At 35.2% G+C, this 25,846-nt stretch overlaps 1 protein-coding gene across 1 annotated transcript; it reads right to left on the reverse strand.

Moving 5' to 3' along the window:
* Positions 1-2,009: 2,009 nt before the first annotated feature.
* LOC121419718 (helix-loop-helix protein 1-like) lies at positions 2,010-2,462 on the reverse strand. The gene has a single exon (XM_041614176.1). The coding sequence runs from the start codon at positions 2,460-2,462 to the stop codon at positions 2,010-2,012; it is 453 nt and encodes a 150-aa protein (XP_041470110.1).
* Positions 2,463-25,846: the final 23,384 nt, after the last annotated feature.

The raw sequence follows: 25,846 nt of genomic DNA on the forward strand, positions 1-25,846 counted from the left end.
TTCTCGTTTTACCTTGCAAATGCATAATGTGCTTTAGTTGCTTAGATGTAAATATTTTCTTGATAAGCGATGATATAGTAACTGACTTTTTTATGAAATTTATCACGTTTATCAGATATTAAAATTCTCGTTGCTGTTTAATTGTTTTTTGGACAATTGAACCGATACCTTAATAGTACATTTAATACAAAAAGAAAAATTAACCTGATTTTAAGACGACAAGATATCAATAACTGTAAGATGATTGGAGACTGAAAGGGTTTTTGCTTTTGTATAATTGATTTATTTAAATCTTAGATTTGTAAAAAAAAAATGTAATTCAACATATAATTTTGTAGTGTTTGTTAAGTAAATATATTCTTATGGGGAATAAAATTATAACTTATAAGATTCAATGTTTATCGTGGTGTGATCATTCAAGGGAATGCGTATAGATGTTTGCTTTGTGATTACAGTTTTTCTAGACAGATATTGTTCTTTCTGCAGTTTTTGTAACATAAAAAAATGCAACTTCGATTCAAAGTACTTTACATTATTCCCCCTTGCTTTAATACACATGTAAATATTCTTAATTTAGCTCCATGTCACAACGTATTTTAAACCAAATTCTAAAAGTGTGTAATGTGCCCAAATGATATTTGGTTAAACTTCTTTCTGAAGTATTTAAACAATACTTCAGTGGAGGTATGCACAAGGCTGGCAGTTTGTTTCTGAATTTTAAGGTGCCTCGCGGGAATTGAGTGTGGGCCTACGAACATGTAACTGATGAGCCATTTAATCAACATTATTAGCAATCAAGCCACACTTAAAACAATGCTTATCCACAATCATATCATTGTGTAAGATTTATCATGTTTATTATATTTATCCTCCTATTTGTACAGAAAATGAACAACGAAAGTTTCATTGCACCATCGTGGAATAACATATTTTTCTCAATATATTGATCAAGATGACATTGCACACTCCTTTTTTTCTAAATGAATTGCACCAATATCATTAATGTCATCTTCATATTTCAGAAACACCTGTAAACCATGTGTACCAGAATAAGGTGGCATCAAACACTATTCATAATGAGTAAAACATACCGTTTATAATTTCGAATGAGTAAACTTTATAAAGAGAGGTTCAAAACTAACGCGTTATAAAGAGAGGTTCAAAACTAACGCGTTATAAAGAGAGGTTCAAAACTAACGCATTGTCTTGCTTCAGAGAGGCCCATAACGCCAATTTATTATGTGAAAAAAATCCACCAATAAACATGATAAAGGCCAATTATTTGAATATTATCGCAGCGAGAATGATGATGAGTGCCATTTAAAAAACACAGTATATGAATATATATACCTTGCTACTTCGGAAATTTATACAAATAATGATGTTTATTGTACGAAAGAAACCAATTGACATTCATAAAACCTCATTCAAATAGTAGTGAACTACATGATGCGATAACAGAGGTAATAATATAACCTTTAATCGATTATTGAGACGTCGTTGCATTTTATTAAGCGCCATGTAATAATTATCATCATCATCCAATGATAAGTGTTGTAGGATAATTTTGGTCACTCCCATTGTCTGCTTTAATGCAGCTTTGTCACTTAAACTTTTACACCATTTAAATCTTTGCATACTGAGCTCAGTGAAGATGGCAATTACATTTTACTAAATAATAAATTTTAGGAAAGTGTATTCATCGTACCAAATGTGAACATGTTACTAGTGCGAAGTCAATTGTACTTGTTAACATGGCTTAGAGCATCAATATATCGTTGAATTGACGATGCACCCAATAAGTAATATCCAGTGCGGAGGACTACAGAACTTCATATTTGCGAAAACTATCAACAGACCTTCCATTTTTTCTGATGCACATTTTCCAATAAGAGAATGCTGCTCTATTGTTTTCTCGACAGTGATGTCACATCTACACTATATACTGAAGTAGACTCTTCGAATGCGTATAGTCAAAACGTATTATCGTCCAAAAATCGGTCCTTGTTTCATGCATCTAGTACATGGTTGAGATACGCAATGTAACAGATGGCGAGTCGCAGGATTTCTATCTTTGAGAGTTTCTTATCCGGGGGCAAGGTCGGTAGCAGTTTTCGTAGCTCTCCGAAAGCCACATTAAAGGCCTCGACGCGTATTCGTTCTCTCGTTGCGTGCGCAGTTCGATATTTCGCCGTTGCGCGTCTTCTCCTGCGGCGTTCCTCGCGGCTAAGCTGCGCTTCGGTTCTCGGTGGCCGACCTTGCGGCTGGATGTCAGTATTCAAACGGTTCGAACATGGGGCGCCCCCAACGGTGTGACCTCCTATGTGCGATCCCTTGGTGATGTTGGTTATCTGAGGAATGAAGTTTCCGCTTCCGGGTTGTATCTGCTTGACCGGGGTCAAATTGGTGAGTTGGATGTTTGGCCTGTGATTCCTGGCCCCTAAATCACATGGTAGCACCATTGTTGATCGAAAGACCTCTTGAAATATTATTGAAGATAAAGAACGTTTCCTTTACCCCAATTGCTCTTTTGAAAATTTAATGCAGTATAGGCCTACTGGCTTGCAATATACATTAAATCTGATAAATTTCTTTGGCGATTATACGAAGGGTGAGGATAACGGTGATTATCTTTGGCGAAGCAGTGAAAGATCCTCTTTATCACATTTCAATGAGGTAATCCATTCGGGTAGCAGAAGCGATAGTCCAAAGAGGAGAAAATATCCTGTCGGAAAAAAGAGAGAAAAAAAAATGAGTTGAGTGGGAAACAAAAGCAAAAGTAAAGTTACGAGGGTGTTCAACAAACTGCTAGTAAAGTCCTAGACAGACGATTAAATGTCTGTGGCGCACATAAGTGGAAACGAATACAGTTGTGCGCACGGACAAGAGGGTGGGAAACTGTTCCGCGCAATCTCATAACAATACCCTTGCGTAATCTGGTAATGCTCGCATCGGAGCAAGTCGTATATACCTTTTCCGGCTAAAACTGTCTAGTATCTTCATACTTAAATTTGATAATTGCATTTTGCTTAAACAGCATGAGCTCGCAATCCTTATTTCGTCACCATAATTCCATAATTCTTGGAATATCAAATACGATTTTATAAGGATTCTTTTTGTAATTGATTGATATCTAGTGTAGATATTATGATAACTAGATAATAAATGACGAAGTTTTGCATTTTGTTGATTCAAAATATGTGTGTATCTTCGAATACACATAATGATGAGTTTACAATAGTCATATGAACTATTGTAATGATTTTCATTGTGATGATCATCATCTTTTTCATCTTCATCACCACTACCACCACTAATAGTAAATCCTTTCAAAATGTTCTTCAAATGTTCATCACATGCATTCCACAATATTTATTTCACATTTTTGCACTTAACAACCACTTTTATGACTTGTTCTCTCATCTACACATTCTCTCCAATCACTCTATTTAATGACTATTGGCAATTCAATGTATGTTTGCAAGTCTCTAACAATAAAAGAAACAAACGGGAACAGCATTTCAATTAATACGACCATCTAATTGGAATATTATGATCATCATTATAACCTTCATCACCATTATCATCATCATCATCATCGTCATGATCACTACCACCATCATCATCGTTATCATCAAAGTCATTATGATGGTGATAATGACGATAATCATGTAAACAATGAATTTCAGTCTTTACAAGACATCTGATACAGGACCTCGAACCCTGAATCGGCTCATGAATATTCATGAGTGCATCCACACCGTCAATTTTCACACGCCCTCACGTTGTCACCTCGCCATAAAACTAAGTGACAGCCTCATTACTGGCCCAGACACGTGTGAGATGTTAACTTATTGGCCCAATTGTCGCATTGTTTGGATCGCAATCTGTCAAAACCTACATCACGCCAATGGCGGATATAGTATCATCTCCTGCAGGGAGGAGTGTGTATGTCGGGGGGGGGGGGGGGGTGGTAGCTGGGACATCGGAATAATTCAAAGATGTTGCGACAAGATATCATAGCCAGGAATATGTTGTCATCTACTTTTTCTGCTACATCAAGTTCTGTAAATTTAGTTTTGATAGCTGACTTTAAATTATGATATTATAAGCATGATAAGAGGAGAAGGAAGGTGGTAAACTATGCCAAAGAAAATATACTACAGATAATCATATTACTTAGTATTATTGTTATTATTATAATGATAACAATAATGATGATATTTTTATTATATTAATAATAACAATAATGATGACGATGATGATAGCAATAATAATGATAATAATAATGAAATAATAATAACAACGATGATAAAAGTAAATTATCAAGATTATAACGATATTAACCATTAATAGTCGTAGTATAGTAGTAGTGGTAGTAGTAGCAGTAGTAGAAGTAGTAGTAGTAGAAGTAGTAGAAGTAGAAGTAGTAGTAGTAGTAGTAGTAGTAGTAGTAGTAGTAGTAGTAGTAGTAGTAGTAGTAGTAGTAGTAGTAGTAGTAGTAGTAGTAGTAATTTAGTAATACTACTAAAAATATAATTATAATGTTGATATAACGAAAAACAACATTTTTGACATTTTCTGTCCTAAAGCTACGCCCTGCTATAATCAAGCTTATTTTGAAATACCAAAATCAAATCTGGGGTAAATATTCAATTTCCAGAAAAATAGACCAAGATAATGGAGTAAAATTTTCCTTATATTATTGTTAAAAGAATTAGCCCATTTTGAAAAATCCATTGAGCCCTGAAAATGTTTACATATAAAAGAATATTTGCATCAGGATCTTATTTTTATCCACCTGTCACACGGTGGTCAGTTGCTTAAGATCCTTAATATCATATGCAAATTATCAGATGTATGAAAACAGAGTTGTGTTGTTGTTTTTTTATTGTCTGGCTATGCATCAGGCCAAATAAAGTAAGAGTTTCGTTTATCGTTTCTCTTTTTAAATCATGAAGGTATGTGAAGTGGATTAATTTTTTTTGTGAGAAGGTGCGGGATTCGAATCACAACTCCCCATTTTCTGAATTGAGGATTTAATAATCACTCTTCATGATAACTTTTCTAACTCGATGCAATCATTATAGTGTCAAATGCTCCCCGTATAGATTGGTTGGTGTGCGATCGGTTATTGGTAAACGGGAGTCAGTCCAAAATTTGGAGCTAACGGAAATTGCAAACATGTATTTTGCCCAGAGGCCAAGACGAAACTACTGTTTTGATTCAACGGTGTTCTTTAAAGAATATTTCCTTGCTCTTCGTCATGATGGACATTTGACAATACATTTTCTCTGTTCTTAAAGGCGTTGTTGGTCAAGGTGCCATAACTCTCTTTTAGCTTTCAGAACAAGTAGTATACTCGCTTTCAAAATATTTCAATTACATTATTTTTGATGTATCACGATATTTCATCGCATTCATGTTTTTATAGTGATATAGAAAGTGGAAGTGGTCGTTTATTTTGCGTATCACATATTTTTTCTGTCCTGCTCTCTTAGCTCTCAATTCGTATTTCTGCCCCCTTCTCTCTTTCTCCCTGTCTTTACATCTCTCCTCCCTTTCCTTCGCTCTCTATCTTTCCAGCCCCCCCCCCCCCTTCTCTCTCTCTCTCTCTCTCTTTCCCTTCATTTCACATTCCTCGTTTTCATCATTTCTCTATTTGATTAATAAGAAAGCTGTCTCGGGTTGTAACGTTTCGATACATGTCCACCGCTTAAACGATTCATTCAACTCTGCAAAGTTGAATGACATGGCTGCATTATCATTGATTAAAATCACATAAGTACAGTAAACCATAATTTTATTCAAATTATAATCCTATTATCTCTTCATCATTAATACCGTTTCGATTACACACACTTGTATTTTAAGCCGTTTAAATCTTCAAGTTTATGTTGGAAATATTGTATGAAAAATAGTATAGTATTATAGTATTCTGATCATCTCTTCTTCCGTGTCTTTAGTTTATAGTCCCCATAATCACGAGGTTTATTGTTTCATCAGTGTTTGATAGCCACTCTTTTTCCGGTGAGATCACATTTGATCCACCCTCTCGCTACGATCATTGGTTTTTAATGAATAAAATAAAGACCATTATCATGATTATCATCCTTGCAAAAATAACAAATACAAAATATGTTACCTTGTTACGTTATAGTCCCAGTATGGAAAATCGGAGTGGATTTGCGATTTCATTGATAAAGTGGTCCTATAAAATTGATAGATTTCCTTAAAATCTCGTATTAGCAAAAGCAAATAAAAACATTCCTAAGAAATAGGGATATCACTCTTTAACCCCCCCCCCCTTCAAAAAAGACCCAAATTATTTTCACATGGCAAGATTTTTAACGGGCAATTGGAAGTTATACTCCATTAACATGAAAACAGTAGGCCCCTCATTGACCCATCCCCATTGACGAATCCAGAAAGACCAAAGCGGCCTCCACCCCCCCCCCCTCATTATGACAGCGCAAATGGAACAAAAACGAAAAACGGTGTGAAGTAAGGGGAAAGCGAACAGAACAAAACAAGAGAAGGGGGAGAAAAAAAGACAAATAAGAAAGAAAAGAGGAGAAGGAAGAAAATTGGTATATACAGACAAACTTATATGTCAGGTCAATTATGGAATTTTGACTCGCGCTTCGCTGTTGCGTCAATGAGACACAAATCCTGCTCAAGAAGACTAAAGGGGGCTTAAATATCTAGTTGTTAATCCCATATAGAAGTACAAAAGTCGAGCTTTCATTATGTTCGTTATTATATCCTTTTCATGGTAAAAAAAAAGTTCACTAAAATATCCCGGTTTTATTTTAAAAAAAATATTTAGTTGTGCGTTATAAGATACATTAGCTTGATTTCAAAATAAAGCTAATATGTTCAAAAAGTTACTCGATAACAAAAAAGAGCTTTTGGCTTTTCGAAAGACCGATCAGGGGAAGCATTTATACCCCCCCCCCCCTTAATTCTAAAGCTGTATCCGCCCCTCCACCCCCTCCCAGCATAAGGATGACAAAATCTGAAAAGTATATAGATGCACTATTTTATTTAACTCTAGAAGGTGGATGAACTGCTCATTAAAGGCAAATCCTCCTGGTAAGTCCAGGGATAATATTAAGCAGTGTGCTACCGCTATAAAGTACATGTAGCTTGCCATTGTCTTCGGAAACATTTTTAATAATTAAAGAAAAGACAATCCTTTGTGTTATTATTGCCAAACAAATAAAACGGAATACTGCGAGTAACAAACGAATAAAAGGGATTGGCTTCATACCAAAGTGAAACTTGGCAGGCGGGATTAGCTGCCCAGTTCGACGAACACTTTGGAATTAGCTGCAGGGACAATAGGAATTCGATAATTACCATAAAAGATTGCGCTTGAGGCAGATTCATTTTCGTGTTAAAGAAAACTACCCCAGTTTGAATAATTCATTGATGGTATTTTATGGCATTAATCACAGGTATGAATTATACAGAAGGTGTTTTGAAAATTATTTACCGAATAAATCCGTGCTTATATTAATTTCCAGCAAGTTAATGCTCTATAGAGATTGTTTGTATATCACATACTTTTATCCAAAGCTTAATTAATTTCTTAATGTTCACACCTGTCTTCTATATATTATATCTATCACATGATCTTTCTATTTTAGAATTCTAAGTATTCGCCCCCCCCCCCCTTCCCCTCCTATTCACTTTCTATTTCCTTCTGTTTCTATCTCTCTCTCTCTCACACACACACACACACACACAGTCGTTCTTTCTTCTCGGTATACTGTAAAAACTGTGGTGTTAAAACTGACACCAATTGGTGTTAATAGAGGACCACACCCTGAGGTGTTAAAATAACACCCTAGAGATTGAACATAACACCCAAGAGTGTAAATGTAACAACCATAGGTAATTGTAATACCACCTATAGGTGTAAAACTAACACCACCAATTTAACACCGGTGTAAAATAACTGGTGTGGTCCTCTGTGTAAGACGGTTAACTCCACAGTTTTTTGTGGTGTACTTTGCTTCTCTCTCATTTAGTTGGGGGTGCTCAATCAGTTTTGTTGAAGTTCTACGTTCCGACGTTTGTCAAACCGAATCATATTTAAATGTGCGTAGACGGTATCGAGCGAAGCGAACGCAACCTCGTAGCATGGGGTCCAGGGGTCTTTCTCAAGGATCCCCGGCGGGGTAGAGGGGACGGTGGCCCCCATAAACCTCTGAATACGAGGCTGAAAAGAAATATCGAGCCGCCGATTAAGAACCCCTCACAAATAAAAGCTTAAGTCCGTCCAGATATAACAACTTAACTTTTAATGAAAATAGGCTTGACATCCAATTGCCGATCACTAAGAAAATCTCAACATTAGGGGAGAGTGGGGTAATCCCGAACATATAGGAGAGGTGATGTTCTGCTGTCACGGCATAATAGCCGTAAGACAGAATGTTGTCTGACTTCCTATGCACGGATCTGTTGACTGGTCTCTTCCGATTAAAGAATAATCGGGAAATGCATATGACAGATTTTCGCTTTTTACGCTTCCTTCGTTGAAGAATGAAGAGTGGGGTAATCCCGAACGCGGGGTAATCCCGAACATCTCAATATCTCCTAGGAGAGGTGAGGTTCTACTGTCACGGCATAATAGCCGTAACACAGAATGTTGTCTGACTTCCCATGCAGGGATCTGTTGACTTGTCTCTTCCGATTAAAGAATAATCGAAAAGAATCCAAATTACATATTTTTACTTGTTTATGTTTCCACGAATGGCGTTCGCGAATACCCTGTGGCCCGGAAGTGCGGGGGAGTTCCGAAAATCTGCGTATTGTACTATAAATTCTAAAGGAATGCGTGATCTTGAATAAAAACGTTGTTACAGTCAATATATGGTGTGTGTTTTTTTATCAAATTGTGTGAATTAAATCCGTATTCAGAATAGGGGACCCATGTCTTTAACTGTCTGCTTTTTTTTCTTGTATAATGTTCAATTGCGATTCGTTTTCTCTGTAATTTACATAATTATGTTGCCCTGCATGTAATTTATTAGTTCATGACCTGGGCTTATTTCCTTTTTTATTGTATATTCACCTATGTTCCTTTGTTTGATTTTTAATATTGAATAAAGTGATGATTAAAAAATATATAGTTTTGGAATAAGGCTCACTTTGATTCTTGCTATCGCTCTGATCAGAAAGGTGTTCGTCATTACCCCCATGCACTTCCCCCTATACCGAAATGTTCAGCAAGACGAAGCGCTACAAAATTAATTTCTTATTTTATTTAATAAGGCTACTGACTTAATATATTAAACCTCAATCTCGATTTCATGTCATTGGTGAAGATATTTCAAATGTTCATAATGTCAACTTTAGTGAAATATTTCCAATGTCATCAATGTCAAATAATTCTTATTCAATTGTCATTCATGCATGGCAGTAAATGAAATGTAATTTTGATTGCAATGTAATCCTTTGTAACATGTTCTAACAATTAATTATAAAGTACATGTATAGGAACATAGACATCTTCAGTCTTTCATGATGTAATATTAAAACTTAATTCAATATTGAATTATAATATTCACAGGTTTTTATTATCACATTATTTTACAAAGTTATAGCTTGATCAATTGCATATTGGATGCATTCGGATAAAAAAATTATATATTTTACGGACATTTTCTATATTTTTTTTTTCTATTTTGTCTTGTTTAACAATCTGGAAGAAAAAAATGTATTGAGATCTTTGAAAATTTATGTCACAACATTGCACATTTTACAAAACGACTTAGTTATACTTAAACTTTTATTGATTTGGCATCTAGAAAATTTAGAGTTCCCAGGTCTATTTTAGCATTAATACCTGAGATTTTACATGTTTTTAGGGATTGAATTTTGTATCCATGCTGAATTTGTTCACAATCCTAACTTTTAGATAAGAAATATATTAGTTTCTCGCCATGGATTTTCTTTTAAAATCTCTGATCACATGAATAATCTCTAATTATTCATGTGACATTTTATTATGGGTTTCAGTTTTATGCCTACCACGATCATAATTGCATCTTTTTAATTTATCCACTTTTGCTTCGAAATATGATTTTAAATAAAACATGAATATATAATAATAAGAAGATCAATGGTGATGATATTAATGATAATAGCGATAATTATTATAATATTGATAATAATGATGATGACGATGATGATGATGATGATGATGATGATGATGATGACAATAAAAACTTAATCAAAATTGGATATAACACAGGATATTGATAAAATATTACAAATTTACTAAGTTTTACATATCAGTAGCATCCCCAACACTATTCTGCGAATGGGGGCCTGATTACGTCACATCACACCCTGCTTATTTGATATTTCATTAAAATAGTTCCCTATTCTGCACATCAATAACCATTAAATTTAGATATTATATTTCGTGTATTAGGGACACTGTCAGTTTTCGATTTAATCAGAACAGAAGACTTGAGCTGCATAGACTTGTGGGTTTTCTTTTTAACTAATTGTTTTTGTTTATACTAATTCACTATTAAGGGGGGGCGAGATGTAGATGGTATATCAAGAGAGAAGGATTGGTGAGAGGGAGTGAGAGAAAACAAATAGATGAGCAGAACCATGGGAACATATTTTTTTATTGCGAGTGCCGCTGTATATTTGAAAAGCAAAGAAAAGGTTATAAAGGGCATTTTGGTTAATAATAATTATTATTTTTACATATCTTCCTTAATACCCGGGGTGCTGCCTATGGAGGATAATACACCTAGTACCCCCAAACAATTTTTGGGGGGCGGGGGTCCTTCACCCGCGCTTCCCAGGGCCCTGTCATTGAGTTGGGTCAGAATGAAATAAACTTGAAGAGAAGAAAAGAAAATGGAAAGAAATGGGACAAAATGAGAATGACATTGGCAAATAGATAGAGGAGAGAGGGAGAGAGTAAGAGAGAGATAGGGGGTGGATAAATCGGAGCAGTAACCAATTTTTATTAATAGTACATAAATGCACGTTTAGATAACGTCCTATCATTAGGGATCATTAAAGAACACACCGGGGATCAGGATATCATTAAAAATAATTGGTATTATCATCTTTGAGTAGGATTACGGGAGTTGTATCATTCATTGACGGAAATATAAGGAGCTGCCGAAGTTTGTATAGCAGCAAGCAATTTTTGTTTTTCCTGTTCGTCATTCTGCTTCATGTGGTCCTTAAATTTGTTCTTTTAATATGCCTTTTATTTTTCTTTTCATTATTTTTCTTCTCTTTCTTGTTCTTAAATTTTGTTCTTGTTCTCTTTCTTCTTCTCCTTCTCTTTACTACAATGTATTATCATTGGCGATCATCATCTCAGGTGCAAAGGATATGGTGTGAAAAATATGGACAATCATACAAACATTTTGAAAGTTATAATTATTCTCTTTAATATCATAGTCGTGTAACCGCTATACAAATCTTTTTGGATTCTAGTGGTTGAAGCTCCCGAATTTTGTCCAATGCACGTGCATGACTCAACTTGGGATTGTTTGCACTATTTTATCACAATCTTTCTCGCAAGGTCTTTATAGCAGTTTTTCATATGGAATATTAAAAAAAAGAAGAGCGATCCCCACCACCCGACAAAATGTACTAGGAACGTTGCCAATTTAGATTGTCTTAGCATATTCTTAGTGATCTGGGGTTTTTTTAAACATTAATAACTTTCTTATTCCTTTCTGAATTTCTTTCAAATTTCAAACATTAGGTTTTCTTTTTCCTGATTTTATACATCTCAAGTCAATTTCTGCCTATAATTAGCAAGGTTCAATTCCCATTTAATCATCATAATTTATTATTTCAGACAATTTGACAATAATCATACCTCTTGCTTTACTATTTTGAAAAGAATTTTGATACAACGTGGTCTAAATCTGAATACAAAATACTGTTCTTTGAGAATATGTATCATGACTTAGGATGCAAATTTGCTTATTTTTTTTAACAATTTTACTGAACAGATTTATGCTTGAAAAAAATGTGGCAGTTTGTAAAGCTTGCAGAAATGCTGAGCGTTGACCCAAGAAAATGTTCATATTGAAATTCATCGACATCCCTCTCTCTCCCACTATTTCTCCTATTTTCTTTTCTTGTTTTTTTAAATGTCTGTATCGACATGATCGGAGAAAGTGCATTTTACCCGACTATCTTTAAGATATTGATACGCATGTTTATGCTAATAGATGCGTGCGTATCTTGTCTAGGGAATCTACATGTTAATGCATTATGAAAGCGTTACAGTTTAAATTGAGGTGTCGAAATGCTCTCGGGTCCTTACCGTACAAGCGTCGGGGGAGTCGGGGCTGTGGCGTCGTCAGCGTCCCGCCGAATGACGGTTGTTCCTTCTTCCCCGTCGCTGTGTAACGAAAGTCGAGGCGAAATGGTGGATGAATTATTGATGTTGCCCGTGTTCGTATGGTAAACAAGCGGGCCGATGTCAAATTTTGCCTATCTGGGTGTCATGACAGTTTAATCCCCAAGCGATTAGTATAAGAGAATAGACGAAGGTGAGATTATGAGTTAATATGGCAGTAGATATAGTGTGACTATATTCGTAATATTTCTCCCCTACATTTCCCCAAGTTCAAATCCATTCTGACATTTTGAAGGGATATAAAATTAAGCACAACTAATACGATGTCTTGGGGTAAAATACAGATTTGATACATGACTTGTACACCTATGCCTACATCATCACTGGTATCGGTCGTAATTATTTAATGTTCCATTTTTGTTTCACCGAAAAGCATGTTTGTTTTCTTTATAAATAGGCAAAGGGTTTGTGATTATTAACAAAAGTTGAAGGCCCTATCCTAGAAATATTTCATTTTTTTTAAAAGCACAATACAACTGTTCGTCAAGCCATGTTTCCTTGACCCAAGATCAAAAGCCCCCTTTTGGGCTATTTATGAATGCTCATCATTTCCATGATCGCATTTTACCTTACTGTACACTGCAAAAACTCCGGTGTTGATTTAACACCAGCCTGAAATCTTTATATGTCCACACCAGAGAAGTACTAAAACAACACCAGTTTGGAATCAAACCGATGTTGTTTAATACTAATTGGTGTTGCATAAACACTGGTGTTAGAAATGAAACTGGTGTTGTTTAATACTCCTCTGGTGTAGATTCCAGGCTGGTGTTAAAGCAACACCGGAATTTTTGCAGTGTTTAGGGGGCAGCACGGGGAAGGAGAAGGGGCAAAATGCATTTTGATTAATTGGTCGTTTAAAACAAAACTGATCCAACATGTTCAACGTTTCCGCTTGGTACTCTTTAGATTGAAATATACACTGTTAAAAGGTTTAGATATACTCAAACTGACATAGAGTGGGCCACATCATGCATGAGGAATTTGAACTACACTCCAAAAACTTTAGAGTTGACTTAACACCAGCCCGGAATCTATTATGTCCACACCAGATAAATATTGGAAGAACCCCAGTTAGGAATCAAACTGATGAAATTTTGATACAAATTGGTGTTGTATAAACACCTATCTGGTGTTAGACCAAAACCAAACTCCTGTTGTTCAATACTTCTCTGGTGTGGACATAGATTCTGGGCAGGTGTTAAATCAACACCGGAGTTTTTGCAGTGTAACACATTAAAAAATAACACGTTTTTAAGCCTGTCACTTTAACAACAAATTGTTTATTTTGTTTATAACTATTTTAAAAAATTTAAGCAACTTGTTTAAAGGTTTAAACAGGTGTTAAAAAAATTTAAAATAGTAGTTGTTGAGTAACGGGCTTAAACAACGTGCTAAAAAATCTAAACAGCATTTTTACGGTGTATAACGCCCTAGAGATCGAATATAACACTAAAAGGGTATAAATGTAACAACCAAGGGAGATGTTAAAACGTCTGTTAATTTGATCTTACACCATCAATGTTACATTGGAGTAAATTTAATTGAGCTTTTCGGTATGAATACCACTCAAATCCACTTTTTGCTATATACTTGGTAACTTAAAGCTTGTGTATAGTTTTGGTAAATCCACCAAAATGCACCTATCACTATGCCAATTCATTGCTAGCTAATATGAATGGATATGCCCTATAACAGTTATGATGTGGAGGATATGAAATGAAAATGTGTTTTACAGGATAAATTTTGCGATTTTACATGAAATTAAACTTGATCGGGTCACCCGATCAAATTAAAATATCTGTGTGTTTTTGTCTTTCAATATTAAATCCTATTCCAAATCATGGAATGGGCTGAAACTTTCAAGATATGTTCTTTGTCTGTAACTTTTGGATATCTAATCACTAAATTTATAAGATAAATGCTTGAATGGCCATTTTTTAATTTAAAACAAGCATCGCCGAGAGAGGGCGCTATATATCCAAGATTTGAATATTTGAAATTTTCTCAGAGAAGTGCAGTTGGAAAAATATCTAACGGTCTCTACGCTTCAGTAAGACTGTCATATTAGATGATATTCGATTATCAATCACATTATTGACCCTTTACCAAAGCTATACACAGGCTTTAATATCTACGGGAGATCGAAGCGCTGAAAAGAACGTACGTGTAATGTTCCAAAACTCTGTTCACAATATGTATGCAGTGTGTTTATATAGAGTGTTTGGGGTTTGCTAATCATGCTAATACACTCTAAAAAATGAAGTGCTAATTCAGCTCTTAAAGAGCGTGTATAGTGGCTGCACTTCGGAGTGCTGATTTGTCTCGTTCAAATTTGAACTACACAAATCAGCACTCCGAAGTGCAGTCACTATACACGCTCTTTAAGAGCTGAATTAGCACTTCATTTTTTAGAGTGTAGTGTGTTCATAGTGTGTTCACAGTGTGTTTGGTCTGTACTAACAGTTTGTAAATGAGTGTTCGGGTTGTACTGACACACAGCAAAAACTGTGGTGTTAACCGGTGTACATAGAGGACCACACCAGTTATTTTACAACGGTGTTAAATTGGTGGTGTTAGTTTTACACTTATAGGTTTTATTACAACACCTTTTGTTGTTACATTTACACTCATTGGTGTTATGTTTAATCTCTATGGTTTACAGTGTAGTGCGTTCCCATTGTGTCCATAATGTGTTTACAGTGCATACATTAGTGTCTTCATCGTGTCTTCACAGTGTATCCATAGTATGTTCGCAGTGCGTTCATAATGGAGTGCGATGTGTAACCGTCTTCATCCACTGTTAAAATCTCATTTTCACAATGTTAAAATAATGTGAGATCATCTTCACCATGTTCACTATATTACGATGATATAACATTGTGAATTACATATTTAAAGTCAAAACCACCTCAGAAAATTGTTGACTTTAATCAGTGGAGAAAAATCAGACAAGAATGATGCTGAAAATTTCATCAAAATAATGTAAAATAAGAAAGTCATGAATTAAAGCCTTGTGTATTTGTCACAAAAATAGTTATATGCACAATTTGGTAACATGCAAATGAGAAATCAATGATGTCCCTAACTTTTGATTTGTATTGTTTGAATTCTAAAATTTCAATTTTTACGGATTTGACAATAATGACCAACTTGACTGAACCATAAACTGATTAACAATGGTTATTCCACATGTTCAGGGAGAAATAAAATTTTGTTTCATAGGACAATGATGAGAAAATTCTATTATTGCATATAATGAAATACAAAAGAAATAGTGAACGAAATTGTCATCAGCTCCCTCATTTGCATACTGATCAGGATGTGCATATAAAGCGAAACTTAAAAATGTCACAACTTTCTTATTTTACATACAACTTTTATGAAATTTTCAGTGTTCTGCTTGTTGGATTTTTCTCTTTTTATTCAAATCAACGTTTTGTTGGCGTGGATTTGTCCTTTAAAGAGACAACAGTGTGGATACACTGTGTTTGTCTACAACGTACAGGTGTCCAGTGTGAAGTGATTTTCAGTGTTCAATTTCAGCATTTAACAATGTAATTCACATCTTCACATGGTCCACCTCGTGAACACATTCTGAACACACTGTGAATACACTGCTACACACTGTGAACACACTGCGAACAAACTACAAACACACTCTAAACACACTGTGAACACACTACAAACAAACTACAAACACACTCTAAACACACTGTGAACACACTACGAATACACTCTGAACACGCTACGAACACACTATGAAAATACTGCTACACATATTGAGCACACTGTCAACACACGTGGAACACACTGGGGACAAACGTTGAACACATATTTAATCCACTGTGAACACACTTTTATAACACTCAGAACCCTGCAAACACAATGTTTGACAACGTCTTTGCTGAAGAGATATACAATATCTTATCGCAATAATTGTTTAATGATAACTTCTCAGGATAATTGTTTCAAATTATCATAAAACTAACATTAATTGTAGCCATGACGGATAACAAATAGATGTTCTTTTACACGTCTCAGAACAAGTGAAATCTAATATGCACTCAATTGTCCTAATTACCGAAAGTAAACAAAATGACTGCCTGTTCTACGTTTACCGCTTCGCATTTCTTCTTGAGTTTCGATAACCGATCATTTCGATCGCGACATTTTTCACCCGGCAACGCCACATCGTTCAGGTATCGGATGTCATTGTAGCGTACAATTGAGCTAATTAGGTTTACGCGAAATGGAATTAAATGTAAGCTATCGTACATGGAAATGGAATCAAATGTAAGCTATTGTCCGGGCATCATTACAACTGCTGATTGCAATTTGTTAAGGAAAACAAGTATTTCCTATTAAAATGCAACGAATTTTCCTGGCCGTTTTGAAATAGAACCGAAAAGGGTGTTTATTTTCTATATGAAAATGCAAATTGATCTCCCTGTTCTGTTTTTCTTTTCAAAATGTTAAGCCAATACGAGCTGTCTTATTTTTTTATTTATTGATACGGGTGCAATTATTTTTTTTCTAAACCATTGATCAAAAATGGCGATCGGGGCCAACCCCCCCCCCCCCTAAAAAAAGCTTCACGAACAAGAAAAAAATGAGAAAATGAATAAAGAAACCTAAATAGTGGAATGTGATATTATTCTATAAATCGCAAACCATATTTTCTTTTAAAATGGTCAAAATTTTTGCTCGCTCGCTTCGCTTGCATCTTCTTCACCATTTTACTCCATCCGCCCCCCCCCCATTTTTTAAACAATACAACACTATTCTAAAATAATTGCTCAATTAGTATTTCATCTCTAATTCGTTTTATTGTCAAAAAAGAAGAAATTATAATTGTACAGATTGTACGAGGGTAAACTATGAATAGGGACAAGATCACGCAAGTGGACTGTTCAACGCGTTTTGAATCAATTAAAAAGAGAGCTAATTATTTGGGACGGGGTAACAACGTTGCGCATCTCCTCTGTCTTTTTTTCTCAGGGTTGAACACTTTGTGAATTCAATTATTTCATTTCACATCCAAATATTAAGAGATGATGATTGTGAGCGACGCTATACCGTCGACCGAGGCCAATTAGAGGGTGTGGGAAACCAATCTCTTGTTTGCGTACACTAAATCAAATTTCATACATAAAAAAGCGTTCAAAATGCAGTAGACAATACAAGAAGGCTAATTAGTGATATGATTACTGACAATATGAGTTTCTTGATTTTAAACTATTTGGGACAATCTCTTACAAAAGACATAAGATATTGGTGCTTTGTAAGTGGATGGAGAATGGTGAGTTGGAGGGGGTTTGTTAAGGTTCTTTTTCTCTCCTTTTTCAGTAAATGGGTTTAAAAATGATATACCTGCTTTACTTGGAGAATAAGACGAAATAACCAATTTGCAAAACAAACAAGAATTAAAGATTAGGAGCCACATTAACTTGAAAATATAGAGAGGGTGTTTAATAAGAGCGGAAAGAAGAAAAAAAAAGTCTGAAGAAAAAGATGGAGGGGAGGCGAGTGGGAAGAAGTAAAAGAATACGAAGAAGACGAAGGAGAAGAAGAAGAAGAAAGAAGGAATATAAAGAAGAAGGTAAAAAAGAGAAGAAAAAGAACAAGAACAAGAGATGAGGAGAGAAGAAAAAGAAGAAGAAGAGGAGGAGGAGAAGGAGGAGGAGGAAGATGATGATGATGATAATGATGATGATGACGAAGATGATGATGATGATGATGATACGAAATGGAACACGATTTGGAAAAAGGTGACGTCAAGAATGAAAGGGGTGGCCTTAGTGTGCAATGCATTTTAAATTTTAAAAAAATGTCATAATATGAATCCATGTGTCTGTTAGAATTGTTACTAAGGAAATCATAATAAAAATGAATATAGATATGAAAGTATCATATCATGCAAATTTGGAACTATTTGACGGTGAATAAGAACACACTATTTAAATTATTTTTAATGAATTTTTCAACTTTTAACCACAAAAAATAAAAAGCATACAACACCGGATAAAAGATCTGTTTAAAGTAATTTGTTAACAGTTGTTATAGTGGGAACGGTAAACCTACATGTATAAGCAGTTAGAAATCGTAGGCGAATAAGCATGATAAGTGAAGGATGTTGTTACAACGGATAAAATGAAACAAACTGATTTCTTTATTGTCATAGTAGTTATTTCTCATGAAATTGCAAATATAGTCATTCTATAAGAAAGCTGACCACTTAGAAAAATCAAATGTGGTGGGTGGTTAAATAAGAATAGCGATATGTCAATGTATTTCAGTGAAACAAAATAATGATTCCAGTCACTTACCTTTTTGAGAACAAAACAGAAGAAGAATTGCACCGGAGTCAAAGTCCCTCGGCGACCACGGTAGCGACGAGCGAGATTTATCGATCGATTTAAGCACTTTGTCCCATGATCGTCCCGTGGACGGTCTCTAGCTCGTAGTCGTTCACCTGCTCGCTGACATCAACTGACATCACTTGAAAGGAACAATTCATCACGGGCTGGTACTTTCTGGAATCGAATGTATCTTGTGATCCACGCCTCCTAGTTTTCAGCACTCAACGTCTATACCCTTCACCGTTTTCTTGAACGATCGATAATTACTTTTCACACCATTGGATAACGGAGTATCTCGTCTTAAAAATACTTCGCAAAAAACGAGATGACATGGATGAGACTACTTTTTCCTGTCAGTGAAAAGGCAGTTTCCTAGTTATGAAGATTACTGCAACCACTGGCGGTAATAAAACATACAAAACAAATTGATAAATGTGTTCCCTTTTTATTACTGGCAACATCAAATTGATTTTGTTAAGTTTTGTGGGCAGGTTTAAGAGCAGATGGGCGTCCAAAAATTTTCTATGTTGCGATACTTTTTCAGTGCAAGTCATTTAATAAGCTGGTGACTGTGTGTAGATAATGACTGACAGCCTATTGTCAGATGGACGATCTCACAGTGAACTGGCTGTTACCATAGAAGGTGTCTTTGGGATGTCTTCCGTCTCTTCCCGCCAAAATACGTCTGAAAAATTGATGCGGCAGTTGAACGCTCTTGCGCTTTTTATCCCATGAACTCTCTCATGCTTTGGTGTCTATTTTTGTCTCTCTCCCTCTCTCCCTCTTTACACGCATTTCGCTATGCCTCCCCCACCCCCCCCCCCCCCTCTCCCTTTCTCTCCCTGTCTTTCTTCCACTCCCTCTCCTTCGTCCGTTTCGTCTTCTTAATTTGCCAATCAGATCATCAGATTTTTGGTAAGAGTTGGATTATCCACATAATGTTCTGAATGCTAAGATCTTTTCAAAAAATATATTAAAGCAATTGCCATCTTGTTTTTGTTTTGTTTTGCTCTGCTCTGCTGTTTTTTTTCTTCTTTTATGTTTACATCTGCAGCTGATGGCGATATATTTTCTTTTGTTATTACACCTGTAATTATATACTGAGCTAATTCCATGAAATTCAGATTTGATTCCATTTATAATCACATCTGCATGTATGTTATTCTTATTCTATATCAGTATACTGGACATTTGCGATGCAAATGCAATCATGTGGGGTTTTTTTTAATCTCTTTAGAATTTATTTTCCATATGGTTATCTCCTTCTCCTATTCCATCTTCTTCTTCGTCGTCGTCGTCTTCTTTTTCTTTCTCCTTCTTATTTTCCTTCTTCTCATCCTTTTCCTTCTTCTTCATTCTTCTTTGTCCCTTTTCTTCTTATTCTTCTCCTCCTCCTTGCTATTCCTCTTCTCCTCATACCTCTGTTCCTTCATTCGCCTTCTAATGGTTCTGCTCCAGCGAGTTTGTATAATTAGTCCACGCGAGTATTTGACAGATCGTATCAACGTGAAAAACAGAAAAGAACGCTGTTTCTTCCAAATTCTCCTTCTCACTCTGACCCTGTATGCCGTCTGTTATAAAAAGGTGTTACTCCATTCTCTCTGGATCGACCCTGCTGATTGGCCAGCTCATTCTCTACGTCATCGCTTGCGATTAATGGCCATTTGATTAGACATCTGTTCACTTTTCTATGTTCATTTCTCAGTTGTTTTAGTGAATCTTACAATTTGCAAATTAAGTAATTGAGTGAACTGGTAAATTGGCGATATTCGTATTTGTATCATAATTGAATTCACTGTTTTGTATGTATGTTTTTCAAGGGGACTGACTTCCAGTGTTTTTATTTTGGGGGTTACCTACTGGCAAAACGATTTATATTTCCGTTATCATTGTACCTTTTTATTAGAAAAAATGTAAATGAATATATTACTAAAGATTTAAAATTTTAAGATAAGCGGGATTATTTAATCCAACCCCTCCCCTCTCCTCCTCTCCCCCTCCCCCTCCTCTCTTTCTCTCTCTCTCTCTCTTCCCCCTTTCTCCACCCCCCCCCCCTCTCTCTCTAATTTATTTCTCTTTCCCTCCCTGTCTCATCTTTTCTCTTCTTTCTCATGTTATGTTTTTATTAATTCACATTACTTGCTGCACGCGTTGCGGGACACAGTTGCATAATATATTTTGATTCGCTGACGTAAGCTGCGGGTCCGTTGCAGAAAGGGTTGCAATCAATCGCAACTCTAATAATCATGCGCAACTTGATTTTAAACCAATCAACAAGCGCATTTGGGACTTGCGATTGATTTTTTGACTTGCGCGTTTCAACCCAACTTTTTCGTCAACGGACCCCAGGTTTTCACGTACCATAAATCATCCTGAAATTAAACAAATTTACTTCAAACATTCACCACCCTTATTTTTTCCAATTCTATTAAAAATGACTTATTAAAACATGCGAAGCTTACAAACGCCATGTAACCCATGTAAAATTCACAAGGATATAAACAATAAACAGCATGATTTTTTTAATTACATACGCGAAGTATGTAAAGTGAAAGGTAATTCGTTGATATTTTATGTATTCTTCTAGCATTTTGAGGGGAATCGTTTGATAAAAAATACTCAGTAAAAAATTAAAATAAAATAAATGAATTTTCCAGTTCCCTCAAATAACAATGAATAGATAAATGAATAAACAAACAAACAAACAAATTAGATAAAAACAGATAAATAGATAAAACACTGTAAAAATTGTGGTTTTAAAACTGACACCAATTGGTGTTAATAGAGGACCACACCCTGAGGTGTTAAAATAACATCCTAGAGATTGAACGTAACACCAAAGAGTCTAAATGTAACAACCATAGGTGTTGTGCGGTGTTGTGATAACACCTATAGGTGTAAATCTAACACCACCAATTTAACACCGGTGTGAAATAACTGGTGTGGTCCTCTATGTACACCGGTTAACACCACAGTTTTTGCTATGAATGCTTATAATAATTAAGAATACACTTTAAAAAATGAAGTGCTAATTCAGCTCTTAAAGAGCGTGTATATTGACTGCACTTCGGAGTGCTGATTTTTCCGACTCGTTCAAATTTGAACTAGACAAATCAGCACTCCGAAGTGCATCACTATACACGCTCTTTAAGAGCTGAATTAGCACTTCATTTTTAGAGTGTAACAAATCAATGAAGAAATGAAAAGATGAATTGAATGATACGTAAGAATGAAATTGAATTGAAATGAATAAGAACAATAAAGAATACAATATTTATACATATATTTAAAAATATCGCTGGTTCCCTTTAATTTTTTTTTCCTGATCTATCATCCGTACATATCAGTAACGTACCTAGGATTTTCCACGGGGGGAATCGTCCGCAAAAAAGGTCTTCAACTTCTCGTCGGGGGGGGGGGGCAGGGATGGGTCCCTTGCATGGGTTGTGACTCGTCAGGGAAAGCAGTCTGCCCCCTCCCCCCGTAGGTACGCTAGTGGTTCATACATCTAATCAGGGCTCCTCTCAACTCCCTGATCTAATAGTTGAAAGCTATAGATATGTTTACAATCGTTAAATTTCCCCGGGAAACCTTGCACATTTCAGGTATGTATAACTAACGAAACAAACATAGCAGAACAAGCCTCATTAAGATCATCATTACAAACCAAGAATTCATGCAAACACGAATAGGAGCTTGACTAGCTTTGGAATAACATTAAAAACAAACCTCCGGTGAAGTCAGGTGGTTTGGTGCTAACGAACTGCCCACACTTTCGGCGGGAGCATCAGCTGCATTTTTGTAAAGATCTACCTCTGGAATGAAATTAAGTCTATAGACTCCAGATGAGTCGCTTATTAGCATGTCGGTTTTTCTTGCTTTTCTTCAGATAGGTAATGTGAAATTTGCCACAACAACATCATAAGAAATATCATTTTTACTTATTCCTTGGAAAATCTTTGCATTTCCAAAACACAATGTAATTGGAAAGTCGTGAAAATCATATTGAATATCCCTGTAAGATGCCTGATTTCAAAATAATGAGTTAAATTCACATTTTGCACTTAAAAAAGGTTTTGTTTTGATAATTTTCTCTGAAAATGTTTGTAAATGATCTGTGTTGATAGGGATAGATACATTAAATAACATGTAGCGGTTTGTCTCATTCCTTGGCCCATCAACCATGAATTTTACATGCACCGATGGACGTCTTTGCTTTTTCTCCTGTCCCCAGGAGCCCAATATTCTTTTAAGATTTTAAAGTCATTCATTCTCGAGGTTCTTTCTTCATAGGTTTATTTATTTTATATGTAATGTTGTCTATTTAATGTAGTTTATTCTGCCTTTTTATTATTTTTTATAAACCTTTTTTTTCAAATAATTTCAATTATGTGTATATAATTTTCTTTGATCTGTTTTATTCTTATGAAACATTGGAGATTTGTTTATATATTTTGTACCATATGTAATGCATTGACTTTTAATAAAAAATACATAAATAAATTATTAAAAAAACATTTAATAGAAAGACGGTGTTCTTTCTATTGTTCTTCCTTTCTTCTTGCTTGTGCAACATTGGGATTTCAATAAAAAATAATGATTGTGTAAACAATTAATATAGGCCTAAGTCCTAACATAAAAGAAACAATGTCAGCATAATAGCCTGCCTCGGCGGTAAAATACATGTCTTTAGGTCTATCTATTTCGTTTTCTTTGTTTGTTTCTTTGTTTGTTTCTCTTTCTTTATTTATTTATTTCTTTCTTTCTTCCTTCCTTCTTATTTCTTTCTTCCTTCCTTCTTTGTTTCTTTCTTTCTCTATCTCTCTCTCTCTCTTTCTTTCTTCCTTTCTTTCTTTCTTCCTTCCTTCTTTTTTCTTTCTATCTTCCTTTTTTTCTTCCCCCTTTCGTTCCTTTCTTTCTTTACTTATTTCTTACTTCCTTTCTTTCTTTCTATCTTTTTTCTCCCTTCCTTCCTTCTTTCTTTCCTTCCTTCCTTCCTTCCTTCCTTCCTTCCTCCCTTCATCCCTCCCTCCCTCCCTCTTTCTTTCTTTCTTTCTTTCTTGTGGTCGAGTAGATATCAAAATATAGAACACAACTCAATTCGTCTGCTTCCTTTAGCAAATAGCAGCATACCCATCTCCTGCCCCCCCCCCCATCTTAAATACATATTTGCAGATTGCATTTTTTTTATTCAATGCGGTTTTTATGAGCCAAAACGAGATGGCGAACGGCAAGTCTAGCGTTAATTATTGCATTCAACAGATTGCAAAACCCGCGGAGGTGCAGTAAAAAGACAAAAGGACGAGTTAAGAATGCAATTACCGCCATTTTTTCTCTTAACCGCGCAAATCCTGATCTTTTTCTCAATTTGGTTAACAGTTAAGAGAAGGAGATAATGTGAGGCGATGGGGAGTCATCTTCGCATATCATTATTAGATGAAACAAAATGGGAGTGCTTATGAGGATTTGGCTTAAAAGAAGCGCAAAGCAACAGGGAGGCCATTGATAATTAGCCTGAGGTCTGACCGCGTGTTAATGGGTAAGGATGCTGCCCAAATGACATCGGCCACAGGGAGGCTTATCGTTGAACATCTAATAAAATTTTAAAGGTTTTTCGTCAAGACGTTGTGATAATTCTTTCACGAGTACGACGTGGATTACAGAAAAATGCGACATTGACTGCGTTCCATAATTTCACATCACATTCTCTATCTTAATATTATCTTTTCTTTTTTTACTTTTCTAATCTGTTTTGATTAAACTTTCTTACGCCAACACGTTTCTATTTAAAGGGGAAGTTCACTCGATACAAGTTTATTGCAAAAAAAAAATGTTATCAGAAAGAATGATGACAAGACATTGGTGGAGATTTGAGGAAAGTCTATCAAAGATTTAAGAAATTATTAGAATTTAATTATTTTGTGACGTCACATGCGACCAGCTTCACGTGTTTCATAAATTTAGAAAGAAAATATCAATGAAATGTGAAATGAAAATGGGTTTTATTGAACCTTTATCATATCAAGAGACAAATTATTATACAAACGCTCCTATAAGCAAAAAAATTGTAGTCATCATACACCATTCGAAATTTAAATTCATGCATTTTGTATTACGTAACATATGCGGTTGCTGCTCGTTTATGATCTCCCATATTCAAACACATTAAATTCGAATAAATTTCTTAAACTTTAATCGTTTTTTCTTCAAATGCTCACCGATATTTCATATTCTTGTTTCGCTATTCTTACAAAACATTTTTATAAACTTTCTTCAGCGTGAACTTCCCCTTTGAGTCAGTTGCAAAATCCCGTTCCCCCTTTTTGTTTATGCTATTTCAACTGCTTTTATTTTTCATTTAAATCTTGACCTCTTCTCTCTCATTGCTTATATTTCATTTCTCCTCTTATATTCGTCCATTACTCTTTCATTGAATATTCCTCCATTTTCTCTCCTATATATGTTTCTTCATCTTTTCATTTCAAATTCATTACTTTCATTCTCTCATTTTGTTTTCTTTTGTTATTCTTAGATTTTCTTGTTTTTCTCTAAAAATTGTTTTCCAGGCTTCATGAAGTGAATCATTAATGGATTCTTAGAGCAAGGTCGACGTCTGATTGAGAGTGCACCTGAGATCTCAATTGATAACAGGGAAGGACGAAGGACTGAAAGCATTGGTTGGAGGATACAACATGAGATAAGAGAGAGAGAGAGAGAGAGAGAGAGAGGGAGATGGAGGAGGAGAAAGGAGTGAAAATGCAGACTCAAAGCAAACGGAAAATGTCAGAGAGAGGGAGAGAAAGAGAGAGATCGGGATGGCACGAAGAACAAAGAAATGAAATCGAGAGATGTTCGATAATTGACATGTTTGTTGTTTAAAACTGAGGGTTTTTTGTTGTTTTACTCAGTAAACCCCCTTTTTGTTCTTAATCATTGCATTTCAAATGATATTTCATTTCTTATGATTGTTATTGGATAAATTGATACAATTATCATGATTGTGTCTAAGTAAGATTTGCTGGAAAAAAATATTAGCATTTTAGTCCCCATATACCTGATA

This window comes from Lytechinus variegatus, chromosome 8, assembly GCF_018143015.1.
Source record: "Lytechinus variegatus isolate NC3 chromosome 8, Lvar_3.0, whole genome shotgun sequence".
Classification (NCBI taxonomy): domain Eukaryota; kingdom Metazoa; phylum Echinodermata; class Echinoidea; order Temnopleuroida; family Toxopneustidae; genus Lytechinus; species Lytechinus variegatus.